At 64.7% G+C, this 14,252-nt stretch overlaps 5 protein-coding genes across 5 annotated transcripts; 2 read left to right on the top strand and 3 right to left on the bottom strand.

Moving 5' to 3' along the window:
- Positions 1–1,220: 1,220 nt before the first annotated feature.
- PFL1_05734 (uncharacterized protein) lies at positions 1,221–2,043 on the bottom strand (the record flags this gene model as incomplete). The annotated part of the gene is made up of 5 exons (XM_007883269.1): positions 1,221–1,270; positions 1,395–1,513; positions 1,626–1,716; positions 1,806–1,931; positions 2,028–2,043. 5 exons carry the CDS (start codon positions 2,041–2,043, stop codon positions 1,221–1,223), a joined length of 402 nt encoding a protein of 133 aa, XP_007881460.1.
- A 688-nt stretch (positions 2,044–2,731) lies between these two features.
- On the top strand, positions 2,732–4,820 carry PFL1_05733 (uncharacterized protein; the record flags this gene model as incomplete). Its single annotated transcript, XM_007883268.1, has 5 exons — positions 2,732–2,761; positions 2,891–3,000; positions 3,097–3,110; positions 3,219–3,590; positions 3,709–4,820. 5 exons carry the CDS (start codon positions 2,732–2,734, stop codon positions 4,818–4,820), a joined length of 1,638 nt encoding a protein of 545 aa, XP_007881459.1.
- Positions 4,821–5,766: 946 nt separating this feature from the next.
- PFL1_05732 (uncharacterized protein) lies at positions 5,767–6,801 on the top strand (the record flags this gene model as incomplete). Its single annotated transcript, XM_007883267.1, has 3 exons — positions 5,767–5,886; positions 6,051–6,182; positions 6,358–6,801. 3 exons carry the CDS (start codon positions 5,767–5,769, stop codon positions 6,799–6,801), a joined length of 696 nt encoding a protein of 231 aa, XP_007881458.1.
- An 852-nt stretch (positions 6,802–7,653) lies between these two features.
- On the bottom strand, positions 7,654–8,400 carry PFL1_05731 (uncharacterized protein; the record flags this gene model as incomplete). Its single annotated transcript, XM_007883266.1, has 3 exons — positions 7,654–7,868; positions 8,039–8,098; positions 8,235–8,400. The coding sequence occupies 3 exons, from the start codon at positions 8,398–8,400 to the stop codon at positions 7,654–7,656; spliced, it is 441 nt and encodes a 146-aa protein (XP_007881457.1).
- Positions 8,401–9,118: 718 nt separating this feature from the next.
- On the bottom strand, positions 9,119–13,969 carry PFL1_05730 (uncharacterized protein; the record flags this gene model as incomplete). The annotated part of the gene is made up of 2 exons (XM_007883265.1): positions 9,119–11,008; positions 11,120–13,969. The coding sequence occupies 2 exons, from the start codon at positions 13,967–13,969 to the stop codon at positions 9,119–9,121; spliced, it is 4,740 nt and encodes a 1,579-aa protein (XP_007881456.1).
- Between the last annotated feature and the right edge of the window lie 283 nt (positions 13,970–14,252).

Here is a 14,252-nt window from a genome sequence, read left to right as displayed (position 1 = left end):
GGCATCGCGATCGCTCACGCCCTGCGCCAGGGCGGTGAAGAGACCGGGCTGGGCGTCCCTGTTGACGGCGAAGCATGCATTGTTACACGGTCCTGAGTCGCTCACCACGTCGCGGCACGGAACGGATCGTCAGCCTTTCGGTCGCGAGGGAAAAGCGATGTAGAGCTCAGGGGAAATGGGGAGCGACTCACCAAACGCTCCGTTTCGGGTTTGGCCATCGGGCCCCGTGTACGGGTTACATCTCTGCCCTCACCCAGTTTGGCGGACGCGGAAACGGCAGGGTCAGAAGAGGTGTGATTGAGGAGCACAGGAGAGGGATCGACGGGCAGAGGGCAGACGTACCAGCAGGAACGTAGGGACCTGTCCCTCTGTGCCGCCGGCGAGCGTGACGAGGAGAACAAGGAGCGCGACGAGATTAGTGAGGCGGGCGAGGACGTTCATCGTCTTGCTTGTCTTGGCCTCGGCCGGATTGTGGTAGAGGAATGTACGGAGTGTGTCAAGGTCAGAGAGAGGGGGAGAGCGGATGAAGAGAGAAGGAAACTGCCTGGTCATCCCAGCCTTTCTGATCGTCCGTGTCGCTACTTATCGTTATCCGAGGCGAGGGGATCACGTCCTTGGCCCCTCGAGCGTCCGGGCTCACAAGAACAGCATCAAGAACGACGAAAGCGACTCGCAACATCCCCAGACGTAGCGTTTCCACACTCTCGAGGCCGTATGCGAGCTTGTGTCGTCGCCAGTGTGACGCGACTTGGCCCAGCGGCTCGCGCGGATGCAAGGCCGAACGAGCTACCTTTATTCGCGCCGTGCGGACACGTCTTGGAGCTTCCTGCTGGAAGGCAAGCCTGATTGTCGGGTAGTCATCCTCCTGATGCCCTGGCTCAAAGTCTGCCTTTGTGCGTTCGGCGACGCCGAAGGAGTGTCTACTGGCTCAACGAGGCGACCTAAACGTAGCTCGAACGACAAGGCTTTCGGATCCCGGTCCGAGATCCTGAATCGATGACGGTTTACTCGAAGAGGTAGAAGCGAGGCTGTGGTCCTGACCGTCTCGTTGCAGCTGCACAGGCTCCGCTCCACACGCAAATCCACTGTAATTCCCTTGTCTCCGCTCCACAGCACGGCAGGAGACGCTGCAATGAGGGCGGCTGATGCTCGGGTATCTGGCTTTGATTGCATCCTGAAGCTATGGCGAGCTCGAGCAGACACTCGGCAGGACAGGACGCTCAGTGGATGTAGTCGGCGTACTTGATCCACATGGTGACCAGGCTCGAGGCTGCAGGGGCAGGATGGATCGACGAGGGCGCAAGGTTCAGCGGTCAGCAGTCAGCGTCGAGGAGGTGCAGGTTGAGCGCAGCGAGTGCGGACCGGGCGCTGCCAGAGCGCGGGCGGCGACTCACAGGCGACGATGAGGGGGCTGATGATGCCCGCCGAGAGCTTGGCCGTCTTGAAGACGAGGACCTCGGTGGTGAAGTGGAAGAGAGCGATGACAAAGGAGCCCATGCAAAGGTCGTAGGCGCTGTGCGGTGCGGGATTTCGGGGGATTGTATGGTGCGACGGCGATAGAATGCAATGAGGAAGCGTCAGTCTCAACCGCTCGAGTGAGGGTGCAAGCGGAGAGACAGACTCACGCCTTGTTGTGGATGTCGTAGGCGGCGTAGAGGCGGATCATGGCCGAGGCGAGGTTCCAGATGCCAAAGGTGCGGGCCGACAGGGGCGTCACTGCGGAGAGGGGGGACAAGGTGGCGAGCGGAAGGATGAGTACGAGCTTGGCATCCGGATCGAGGCAGGAGGGGTGCGTGGGGGCTCACCCTGTGCGCCGCCCTTTGTGTAAACCTTTCGGCTGAAGGAGTGGTCGAGGTAGTTTTGGGTGCAGTTGAAGATGGCGAGCGTCGAGACGACGAGGAGCCACTTTGCGAGGAGGTCGTCGGGGATCCCTGGTGGGGCGATGGCGGGGCAATGAGAGGCAAGGTCTTAGGTGAGCGGGCGAGGTTATGTCTGCGGTGGCAGCAAGAGCCTCGAGGGGAACTCACAGGAAGCAGTAGACATGATGGGCGTGGGAGTGGACGGTGGTTGATGATAGAGTGGTGGTGGCGGGAGAATAGACGTAAAGGCGAGGAGACGAGGGAAAAGGAGCGAGGGCAAGGCGGGCTAGGCTCTTGAGTGAGGGCGGCGGAGGCAGGAGAGGAATAAGCTTGCGGGCCAGCAGGCACGGCCAAGGCAGGCCCAACGCCGCCAAGCGAGGAAAGCTTCTTCTGAACGGGAGCCTCGCATGGGGCACCACCCCGCCCCACGCTTGGCTTGATGTGCTTTGCTTGGGCCGGAGCGAGCCGGTGCGACCCTGAAGCCGTGCAACAGGCGGCCGCAAAGTCGGATGGCCTCGCTGCCTCGCCTGGCCTGGCCTCTGTCGTTGGGTCGCCTCCACACACCGTGGGCCAGCCCGGATGCCTGCCTGCCGTGGTTGCTCGGATCCAAAGAACCCTAGCCTGTCCGAGGCCTCGCTCGACCTGATCCTCTCTCGGCTCGTCGACTCTTTGTCCTACACCACCTTCCTCGCCCCGTCCCTGGCACCGTTCATCGTCACCTTCTCGACCTCGTCCCATTCTCGCATCTCTCTCGCGCTCCTATCCGCAGCATCTCTAGACGTGACCAGCCACCCCCAATCACCCCACTTTGTACCCCCCCCCCCCCCTCCTCCCCCCAGTGAAATCGCTAGAGAAAACAAGACCAAGGCAACATGTCGACCACCGACCCAAAAGGCATCATCGTGAGTGCCCCTCCCGTCGTCCTGCGCTTCACCACGCTCCGCCTTCTGATACCGCCCCTCTGTCCGCTGCCTCTGCGCGCCGCCGTATGACGCCGCCCCTCGCTCCGCTGCCTCTGCCCGAAATCCCAGGCCACCCGCTTCCTCGACTCGCTCCTCTCGGAAATCGTCCTAGACACCGCCCTCCATGCCCATGCCGTCGTCAAAAAGGCCCGTTCCATTTGCAAAGCCTGCGGCACAAGGTGAGAGAACCAGCCCACACCGAGGTGGGCCCCCCCAGAAAGGCACACACGCCGATGCTGACCGATCCCATGCCTCGCCTCTGTTCGCGCCTGCAGATGCCAGTCACACAGTGAGCTTCATTCAAGCAGAACCTCCTCCCAGACTTACTTGCAGCCAACGAGCCATGCTGACCGTCTTGACCCTGGACCGATTCCTACGCCCCTCGCTCCCACCTCAGCTCCAGCCGCTGCCCAGCCAGCGATCCCCGGCCTCGATGCCAACAACGATCTCGAGGAAGGAGAGCGTCCTCCAGAGCCATCGCAGCCTGGCACCCCGGCCCCCTCGCAGCCCGGCGCTGCGGGCTCGAAACCCGACTACTACTCCCACAACCCGCTCTTCGAGTGCCTCGTCTGCTCCCGCCAGGTCTCGTCGAACCGCTACGCCACCCACCTCGCAAAATGCATGGGCGTCGGCGGCAAGAGCTCTCGCAAGGGCGCCGCCCGTAATGCAAAGGCATCCAACACGCCCCTGCCCAGCCGCCTCAACAGCACTTCGGCCGGCACGCCTAGCCGCAGCGACGACGACAGCAGCGGCGCATGGAAGAAGAAGAGTAGGTACCACCCCTCGTCAGAGCAGGCAAAGTCGCCGACGCTTCTTGCACCCGAATCCTGACCGCTGACGCCGTCCTCCGCCCACCCAACCAAACTCCCCTCGCTTCGACTATCAAGAGCTCGCTGCCAACTCCTCGACCACCACCGCAAAGGGCAAGCGCGCGCTCTCGCCCCCATCGGCTTCGCAGGTCGCCTCGCTGCACATCAACAAGAAGATCAAGATGAGCAGCCCGACGCCGCCCCCCTCCTCGGCCAGCGCCGATGCCAGCGCGGGCGCTTCCGGCATGGCGAGGAGCCACTCTGCCCACACGTTTGCGCCGTCCGGCCTCTCGCAGCAGGTCGTCAGCGGATCCCCGCTCAACCCGGACAACGCCAGCGGCAAAAAGGGCTGGCCGGCCCGGGCAAGCATCGAGAGGGGCGGCAGCGAGGTGGGAACTGCAGCGAGCGGCACGGCGGCGGCGGCTCGGATGGGGTCATCGTCGCCAACCAAGGCGCTGAATGGCAATGCTGTCGCAGCAAAGTCTCGAGCCGGATCGCACAAGTCGGCCTCTCCCGAAAAAGACGGCGGCAGCCCGCTCAAGCGGCAACGCATCGACGGCGATGCCATCGACGTCGATGGAGACGAGAGCGCCTACGACGACCGCGGATCCGACGATGACGACGACTCCGACGACGACGATGATGAAGACGATGACGACGACGATGATGATGACGACGACGATGATGACGACGACGATGACGACGATGATGATGATGATGACGACGACGACGAGGGCGAGGAGGGCGAGATATCGGGCGACGATGCTGCTGGGAACGGGCTGGGCGGACCCACCGGAGGCAAGACGGCTGCGAAGCCCTTCAAGACGGTCAATGGCGCCTCGCAGCTGAAGGCATCGCGCAACGCGCTGGCCAAGACGACGTACGCCTCGCGGCCGCAGAAGACCAAGGCGGGTTCGGGGCTGATTGCCGGGCTGAGCTCGGACTCGGAACAGGGCTCGGCGTCGTCGGGGGGCGACGACGACGACGACGATCCGAGGCGGAGGCTGGGCAACGGCAACCGCCGCGGATCGAGCCCCGACGTCCCGCTGGGTACCCCGTACGCAGCGAGGCCAGGGGGAGGCGGTGGCAAGACGAGCGGCGGCGGCGGACTACAGAGGGAAAAGGGAAGCGACGGCGAGTTTATCGACGTCGAGAGCGCCAGCGAGCAGAGCGACGGCGACCTCTTCTAGAGCGCACCTGGCGCATCGCGGCGGTGGCGTGGTCGATGGTATTCTAGATGAGTGCCGCATTGGCAAGGAGCCGCCGTGTCGCTCCGCTCTTTCTTCGAAGGTGTCTGTGGGAGTTCGTTTCGAAGCAGGACGAGCCCAGGCCCTGAACAGCGGTCGCAGCAGTCGTAGCAGTCGCAGCAGCTGCTCGCAAGTGAGGCAGGGCGAGATTAAAGACTGACGGCGCGACAGCCGCTCGTCCCTGGTCCCTGCCTCCCTCGATGTCTGCCCTACCGACGGTCGAGCTGCATTTCGAGCGGGTGGGACGTTTATGGCGCAGCAGGAAATATGTTAGCGACTTGACCGTGGTGCGATGGTAGCACGGTGGGGTTGTCGAAAGCCGCTCGTTGTCGTTGTTTGAGCGCTCGGGCTGGCCCTGTCAGGCTACCGGCCGGGCGGTGGGTTGGGTGGTCGGACGGCGGGTTGAGAGAAACTCTACCGCTGCCGCCGTGCGCGCACGGCGTGCGTGCGTGGGTGATTTTAGAGCGTGCGTGCGTGGGTGTGGGTCCACCCTCTGACGCGCGCGGCCAGCTTGCCTGCCTGCCTGCCCGTTTGGGAAAACCGGCGCGGACGGGCACAGCCCAGGCAGGCCAGGTGTTGGTGTGTTGGTCTCTGTGAATTTCGAGGGCTCCGTCTGACATCACAGCCAGCCAGCCAGTCAGCCCGCCAGCTCGGCCCAGGGTTGGTTGGCTGTCTACACAGCCGCCGGTAGGGGGGAGCGAAGGACGGTTAAAAGAGTCGACCGCCACCCTGTCTCTTCCCTCTTCCCCTCTACCCCATCTACGCTCAAGAGACCCTCGACGCCGTCAAGCAACACCCACCGGATCACCGCCACCACCGTTCCCACCTTCACACCTAGTACGACCCACCCACACACCTACATACACCTTGACAGCAAACGACCGACAGAATGTTCCACGGATCCAACACCAAGCTCAACGCCGCCGGCCTCGCCCCCGAGCACTCGATGCTCCTCCCCGAGAGGCAGCCAAAGGAGGACGAGGCTTCGGTCCTCGAGGCGCTCCACCGCGTGAGTGGGCTCCAGAGCGCTCCTGCCTCTTTGTCGTCCTGTCCCTCGCTCGATCCTGCGGCAACGTCCAGAGAGGAACCACACCAGCTGACCCCTTTCCCCATCTTTGTTTCCTCGCAATCGACCTCGACTCGCCTCGCCTCCGGCCCGCCGCCCTACCGCAGATCTACACCGAGGCCCAGCCCGACGAGTCGGCCTTTGCCATCTTTGCCAACGAGGTCATCCTCACCCTCCCCACGGGCGATGTCGTCGTTGGCCCGCACGGTATCCGCACCAAGTTCGCAGAGATCTTTGCAGTGAGTGCGACCGCGCAGATGAGCAGAAAGAACGCAGTCCCATCGGCAGCGAAGGGACATCGTAGCTGGAGCTGCTTAGGCAATCGACGACAGGAGAGGCGGACCGATCAAGCTGACCTGACATCCATCCTTGCTCCTCTTGCTCCTCTTTGCCCATCGGTCGCCCCTCCATCAGGCCTACCCGACTAGGACGCTGCGACAGCGCCTGCTCGTCACGCCCGAGTCGCTGCCTCTGCGCACCATCGTGCTCGACCAGATGCTGAGCCTGTACGACGTCGACGAGCCCGAGGCGGGCCAGGCTCCGGTCAAGAGCATCCACAGCCTGCTGGTGCTCAAGCGCAAGCCGACCGACGGCAAGGTGTCGAGCCTGGTCGAGGAGGAGGGCCACCGCAAGGCCACAGCCCCGCTCGCCGCGCGCGCGGCGGCCGCGTCCAACTTCTACTCGCCCACCGACAGCCAGATGTCGCCGGTGACGTCCAAGCTCAACCTGGTCAAGCGCAAGCACCACATGAAGGGCAAGCCCGCCGCCCTGTTTGCCAACCACTCGAGCCTTCGTCAGGCCATGGTGCCCGGCTCGCCCGCACAGAGCCAGGCTTCGAACGCCGACATGGACTTTTAGGGCGTTCCAGGGGGGCGCGCGCGACGCCAGCACGATGGCCCCGTCTCCTCAACGTCCCGCCTCGCCTCAAACCTCTTTCCCTTCCCGGTCCACGTCTCACGATACACGCCAACGACTTGTCCCACCTCAACCGCAAAACCTCATCCCGGGCACACTTTGACGCTCCATGCTCTCCCCGGTGTTTCGCCTCGCTGCCTTCCACCCCCTCTTCCGATCGTATACCAAAGCTAGATGCGCCAGCCCGCCCGTCGGTCGGCTGGGCGCCCCTGAGCGTCTCGTCTCGGAGCCCACCCGACGACGACCTGAACCTCTCCCGGGCCATGTATATATGTACATCAATCCACAGCCGTTCTTTCCAGACTCCTTCCTCTCTTCGCACCCTTTTTCCCCAGCCCCGACCCCATCCCGACGCCTCTTGTTGATCAAAACCTTTGTACTATTCTCATTGTCGCTAACACGAAGCAGGCGGTTCTGCCACGCACACTCTGTCTGGCGCTTGCTTCCTCAGACAAGTCTGTACCTCGCGGTGCACGGTGGTCCGTTGGGGACGAACCATGCAAACGAGGAAAGCGCACCGTGCTCGGTCTTTGTCGGGCGCATAAGGTGGGCGACTAGCAAAGGACCGGTGAGGACGTTACCGGCAGTCAGCGATGCCGCACGCCGTCCTGTCCGGTAGCATATCACTCCCTCGCAATTCTCGAGCCGAACGACGTCTCCCTCCCCCATTGCTTGCAATGGAGGGCAGACGCTCATTGACATTTCACTCGACAAACCATCCCTCCGATCTCGAATTATTTGGCACCGAGCATCGAGTGACACTACCTTCCCCGCAGTGTGGGGGACGGGGTCGATTCAATGGTCACCCCGAGTGGAGGCGGCGCGATCCTCGAGGGTGTGCAACCCGGCGACGCCGGCATCAAACTGCCTCTCGTGGGCGCTCCTTAGGTCGAGCTGGGTCATTTCTGCCTCGCCGGCTTCGGAGGTACGGCGGTGCGACGCCTCGAGCGTCTCGAGGTTGTGCGTGAGTTCCTGCCGTGCCGCCACGTACGCCACGCCCGTCCCCGCCACTGTTTGCATGGCAACTCCGCGCAGTGTCACGAGGGCAGGTGAAGCGGTTTCATTGTGGATACAAGGGCGAAGGAGAGAGAGGGGGGGAGGAGAGGAGCGTGTGAGTGTGTGCGAGACTTTCTGGCAATGAAGAAGGTATGCGGGAGAAGGAAGGGACACGACGACGTACGCAGTCCGGAGAGGAGACTTTGGTTGCTGTTGAGGTTCAAGGCTCGTTTCGAGATGAAGGCTGGTTGTTGGTTTTCATACCGATTTCGCCGGCGAAGGAGGGCCGAGAGGGGGGGCAAAGGGTCAAGTCAGCGCTCCGACTCAACCCGACACCTGGGTCGCACGATGCAAGACTGGAATCTCGCTCTGTTTCTCACCGGAACAGACGCCACCGGCGATACCGATGAGCATGCCACGGATCTGAGCGCGCTTGTTGGCCACGCCCACCTCGGCGATGGGGAGGCGCGGATGCGTCGTCGTCGCCCCTCCGCCGCCGGGGGAAGATACGGTTCCGTCGTGGTTGGGTGCTGGGTCTCGTTCCATTTCCGTTTCTTGTTTGTCGTCGCCGGGTGCGGATGCGAGAGGGTGGTCGTCGGAGGCGTGTGTGGATGGTGGTGGTTGGTGGTGCTGGAGCTGCGTCGAGCTGACCTTCGCTGTCGGTGCTGCCCCGCCTCAACCTCCACATCTGCGCTCACGGCTTTGCGCTCACGGCTTTGCCCTTGTCCTGCCTGCTGACCCCACCCGCCTCTTCGACCGGCCCAGCCAGACCGACCAGCGCGCCTGCGTGCCTGCCTCAAAAACCCAGGCCTCTTTTTCCGTATGAAAAGGGCAATCACATCCTCCCTTCAAGGAAGCGACCGCACCACGGCGGGTCTCAGCACGACAAGACGGCTACACGGTTCGAGCACGGACAAATCTAGAATGACAGGCACAGACGAGGAGAGGCAAGGCCATTCGAAAGGCGCGCTCGCAAGGCATGGTCCGAGAAAGAGCAAGGAAGGGAGCCCGCGCCCGAGGGGGAAAGGGATCCGTATGCCATATGCCAAGTCGTACTGTACAGATCGGAGAGCAAGATCGTGAGCGAATTCAAGAAAGACGTCGAGAGAGACTGGAAGCAAGCAAAGGGCACGCAAGGACTGCTGTCGCCTCGCCGCATTGCTGCGGCAAGACCAGCGTCGCGGGCAACGGCAACGTCCAGGTAGTTCAAGAGCATGCTGGCACGGCAGCGAGGGAATGGGGGGGAAGCAGCTCGAAATCATCGTCAGTGGGTGTTGGAGCCGTGGCTCGATGCCTCGGAGCGGTTGGCCGCAGCGCGACGCAGACGGTCAAACGCCACGTTGCCCGCCGGGTTGTGCACGACGGGCCGGGGGACCGACAGGGCGGGTCCCTTTTGCGGCACCGGCGGACCCGGCCGCGTCAGAGATGGCGGCTGCGGCTGCGCCTGTGGCTGCGGCTGCGAAGCTTCGCTGGGCAACGGCAACCTGCTCGGCGTGGATCGCATCGAGGCCAGGCTTGGCGGCTGCTGCGGCATCGGGAGCTTGCTCGGCGTCGACCTCGTCGAACCATTGGCAGCGCCGCTCAGGCTGCCGACCGGCGGCTGGGCTGACCTCGCGGCCTCTGACGACGGCGATGGACCCGCAGCTTTCGCTTCGACCGGCTCTTCGGCCACGACGGGCGGCGGCTTCCGAGCGTCGCGCAGGTGCTTGCTGCTGCTCTTGCGCGGCTGGGCACCGGCCAGCTTGGGAATGTTGGAGCTGAGCTGGGCCGACTGGCTGATGCTCTCCAGAGCCACCTGCGCCCACAGCGGGTTGGGCGGGATCGGGCTCTCGATGACGTTGCTCAGCACCTCTACCCAGCGCTCCTTCTCCTCGTCGGTGTCGGCGAAAAAGTGGATGCGCTCGCCGTCGGCAAACGTGATGCGGAACGAGCGCTCCACCTCGTAGTTGGCATCCGGGTCCTCTTCGACGTTGACGCTGCGCACCGTCGACCTCGACGCGCGGCCGTCCGAGGCGCCCAGGATCCGCGACGGCGGGTTCGACTTGCTGTCGGCCGCCACCTCGACCGCCACCGCCTTGGACAGGTCAATCTTGACCGTAGGCTTCTTGGTCACCTCGTTGTAGCACACCAGGAACTGGCCCTGTGCCTTGACGGGGCGGCGGCGCCAGCTGAGGCAGTCGCCGCCCATCTGGGTCAACGTGCCTTCTCGCCACGGCGCCGAGCGGTGCCAGACCGCGTTCTGCATGCCGCGGATGCACTCGCCGAGGTTCTCGGGCAGCTTGTCGCGCGGGATGGTGGGCATGGCCGGCAGGTAGAAGAGCTTCAGCCGCAGCGTGCCGCGCACCTTGTTGAGGTTGCGCGAAAAGTCGGCCGCGAACGGGGAGGCGATCGTGTCGCCTCGACCAGCGAGGCTCGACGGGCCCGACATGCTTTGCACCGGGTTCGAGGCTCCGTAGACGGGCAGCTCGAGCACGAGGCACTTGCCGTGGCAGCTTGCGGCCACCTTGTCAAAGACGACGCCCGCCCTGCCAAAGGCGCCCTCGCGGTTGATGTACGACAGCATCGGCTCGGCGCGCGACGCCTGCGCCGCCAGCTCGGCCGCCTCGTCGCGCTCCTGCTGCAGCCGCTTGGCCGCCTGCTTCTTGGGGCTGGTAAACAGCCGGCTGAAGGCCTTGAGCGTGGGGCTGGTGTGCTCCTTGCGACCCATGCCGCCGGGAGAGGCCGGACGCTGCGGCTCCTGCAGGTGGGCATCGCGCTTGACGACCAGCGTCAGGCTGAACTCGAGGTTCTTGTGCTGGATCAGCTCAAACTCCTGGGCAATCTTGCTGGGCGCGCCAGGGCGCAGCGGCACCGTCGCCGTCTGCACCATGTGCAGGCCGTTGTCGAGGACGCAGTGGAAGTAGGTCGGCTTGGAGGGGATCGGCAGCGCGGCGGGTGTGAACGAGTCGACCATGACAAACACCTTGCCCGAGGCGCGCTTGGGGTTCTCGTTCTGCCGATACTCGCGCATCTCGCGCGCGTACTCGTTCATGTCGCTCGGCCTCCGCAGCTTGCGCCACGCCTTGCCGCTGTCGACGTCGCCGGCCGCCGTGGTGTGCGAGACCTTGTCGTCGATGCCCTGGAAGGTGCCGCGGTCATTGATCTTGTACGTGAGCTGCAAGCGGCGAGGTTTCGGGACACGTTCGGCGATAGCGTCAGTGGACCGATGCTCGTCATAGCGGGAGAAGGCAACTGCCGCGGCCCGTGACCGCTGATCGAGACTCACCTCGCCCTGTCGATAGATGCGGCTGATCTCGCTCTCGAGGTTGGCGCTGAAGCCAGAGTCGATCGCTCGCTGCAGGCTAACGTCCAGCATCGCCTTGCTCCGCGCCAGGTCGGCGCTGATGCTCTGCCGGTTGGGCAGTTCTGCCGGCTCCGATCCGACGGAGCTCTCCTCGGACAGCTCCTCCTCCTCGAGCTGTTCGGGCGAAACGAGGGGAGAGCGGGCCGCCGTGAAGACCGGGCCCGCGTCGCCCGTGCTCATGCTGCGCTTCCGCCGTCCCTTGCCGTTCTTGCTCCTGCGGCGGAGGATGATCTGCTCGGCCTGCTGGGCCGGGGTGATGGGAGGGGGCGGCGCCCCCAGCATCGAGGGAGACAGCCGCCCGTTGGACGGGCCCCGGAGCTCGATTTCGGCATCCGACGGCCGGGGCGGCAGCAGCCGGTCCTCGGTGTCCATGGCGGCATCGCTACCACACCTGCCTCTGGCCTCTTCGACAGCCGAGTCCGCGTCGGCAGCGGTCATGTATGCGGCGCCCAGCTTTTCCAGCGGGCTCTCGACATCGCGCATCGCTTTGACGGGACTCGGGGGCGGTTGCGGCCGCGCCTCGGTGGCGACGATCGGTGCAGGCTCGGGCGCTTTCGAAATGCCCTGCTTCTTCGCGAGCTCGGCATCCTCCTTGCCAATGGGAGCGCTTGGGCGCGGATGCACCGCAGCCTGGCGGCCTCCCGTCTCGTCGAAGCTCGCCTCGAAGCTCCTCTGCGGACGAATACCTGGCTCGCTGCCGCGAGGAGCCCGCATCGCCGCAGCGACCGGCTGCGGGGCGGGGGATCCCTGCATAGGCTGCTGGCGCGCCATCTGCTCCTGCTCTAGCCGTTGTTGCTTCTCTCGCGCCACCCTCTGGAGAATAGCGTCGCGAGAGATGTGTGGGCGGCCGCGAAGAGAGCCATTCTTCTTGGAAGGGGATGCGGACGGCTCTGGCTCAAGCGGCTGCTCCGCCGTCTGGGGCGTCGATGGAGTCTGCATCGGCGAGAACCCGCCGAGGGCGCCGTCGTTGAAAGTGAGCGGGCTCCATGCCGGTAGCTCAGGCAGTTCGCGGCTCTCACTGGCCGGCAGGACGAGGTTGCGATGCCCGTCGCGTGGACCCGTAGACATTTGCTGGGAGGCCACCTCGTCGGACAGACTTTCGGCGTCGATCGGCGAAGATGCGTCGTGGAGGGTGGCTTGCATGCTCTTGACGGCCGGCAGCTCGACCTGCTGGACGCGCAGAGCACCCCTCGCCTCGGCATCGCTGACTGACTCGTTTCGCAGCTGCGACGTGGGCTCCGCTGGCAGAGGGCTGGATGCGAGGGGTTCCACGGGGGAGGCGGTCCGCTGCGAGGGACTGTGTAGGATGTCCTCATTGAGCAGCTCGTCGACCAGGCTGTCGACGCGATCGGCCGCGCAGAGACCGCTGAAGCTGCCGTTGAAGTCGCGCTCGTCGATGCTCTCATCGACGCTGAGATTGGTCCCCGCCGTCGCAAACGTCTTGTCAAAGCTGGCGTCTGCGCCGTCAGCGGGACGTCGGTGCGGTGAGGGCAGGGACCGGGCTGGCGGGCTGGCCGGTTCGTCGTCGATCGAGGATGTCTCGCGGCTGTCGCAGGAGAGCTCCGGCTCGAGATCGTCGGCAAACGAGTCGTGGAGCATGTCCGGGGTGGACGGGTCGGGGCTGCCATTGACGATCTGGAGCCTGCCACCTGTGCGGTTGCGGAGGTCGTCTTCGAAATCAATCAGGCTGTCTTCGTCGCGGCTGGAGCCCGAGAGCCACATCGGGTCCTCGTCGCCCTCGCCGTCGTGGCCGTAGTTGTCGATGCTGACGTCGCTGCGCATGCTCTCGACGTCGAAGCTGCTCTCCTTGTCGAACTCCTGGACGTCGAGGATCTCGTCAAACGTGACCGTCTTGCGCCGCTGCCTCTGGCGAGGGAGTTTACCGTCGTTGCTCGGCTTGGGCAGAGATGCCTCCATCGTCCGCGGCCCGTGGAGTCGGTTGGAGACCAGCAAGCCCTTCGAGGTGGGAGTAGAAGGGGCGTCGGGGCCCGCTTGCCCGAGCTCGGCCACGGATGTCTCCGTGCGTCCGTGAGCTGGGCTGGCGAGCTTTCGAGGGCTGGGAAGGGCGACAGGACTCTGGCCGGACTCATGGCCGCGGTTCTCGATCTGCTTGAAGGGCGAGTTGCTGACGTAGCTGGAACGCTGGAGCACCTCGAAGCCTTTGCTTTTCCTCGGCGACGTCGGCCTTTCCCGTGTCGGAGGTGCCGCCGTCAGAGGGCCAAAGACGTCGGACGGCGTCTGGTTTTCGGAGTCGGGCGCCGGCGCCGGAGTCTGATCCCTGCTCGCCTTCCGCGGTGATGGACCAGATCTTCTAGAGATGGGGATTCTGCTGGGGGAAGACGAGACGCCGATGCCGAGCCCGACAGAGGTGCGTGCGCCGCCAGTGGAAGGCGATGGGACGTGCGGGGATCCCGAGTGGCGTGCAGCGTGTGCGGGCGAAGCGGCGCTGTCGTGGAGCGAGTTTGAGCTGGCGGCCTGCTGAAGGAAGATGCTGTTGCTCACGAGGCCGTGGCTGCGCAGGGATGCAAAGTTCTGCGTCTGCTTCTTTGGGCTCTGGGAAGAGGGATGTGCGGCGTCGTCATTGTCGTTTTCGCCGGTCTGTGATGGCGATTGGAATGCGGGCTCGTTCTTGTTTTTGTGCAGACGGAGCGGGGACCAGCCGTTCGAGCTGGCGCCGAGGATGGCGGCGGTGGTGGCCTGCGGGGTGGGGGGCTGCTGCAGGCGCGACGAAACGGCCGGCGAGGGTGGTGGCGAGAGCGACGAAGCGCTCATGACTGCGGGATCCGCGAGAGGGGTCGACGAGGGATCCCTGCTCGTCTGCTTGGTGTGAGAGCCGCTCGAGGTGTGCGAAGGCGTGCGCGGTAAGCTGGGCGTTGTTGGTGACGATGAGAGCGACAGGCGTCACGAGAGATGGAGGAGCCGTGCAGCACAGAAGTGCGGGCTGCGCAGTGCAGCGAGGGGGACGGGAGAAGTGGTGTTGACGAGCGTGCAAGAGGGGTTGAGGGAACAGCGGAGGAGGAGAGCGTGGTCCTGCAGGGTGCGTGTTTGATAGGGG

This window comes from Pseudozyma flocculosa, assembly GCF_000417875.1.
Source record: "Pseudozyma flocculosa PF-1 unplaced genomic scaffold scaffold00021, whole genome shotgun sequence".
NCBI classification, from domain to species: Eukaryota; Fungi; Basidiomycota; class Ustilaginomycetes; order Ustilaginales; family Ustilaginaceae; genus Pseudozyma; species Pseudozyma flocculosa.
The sequence above is the reverse complement of the archived record's forward strand: the minus strand, read 5'-3'. Positions and strand labels throughout refer to the sequence as shown.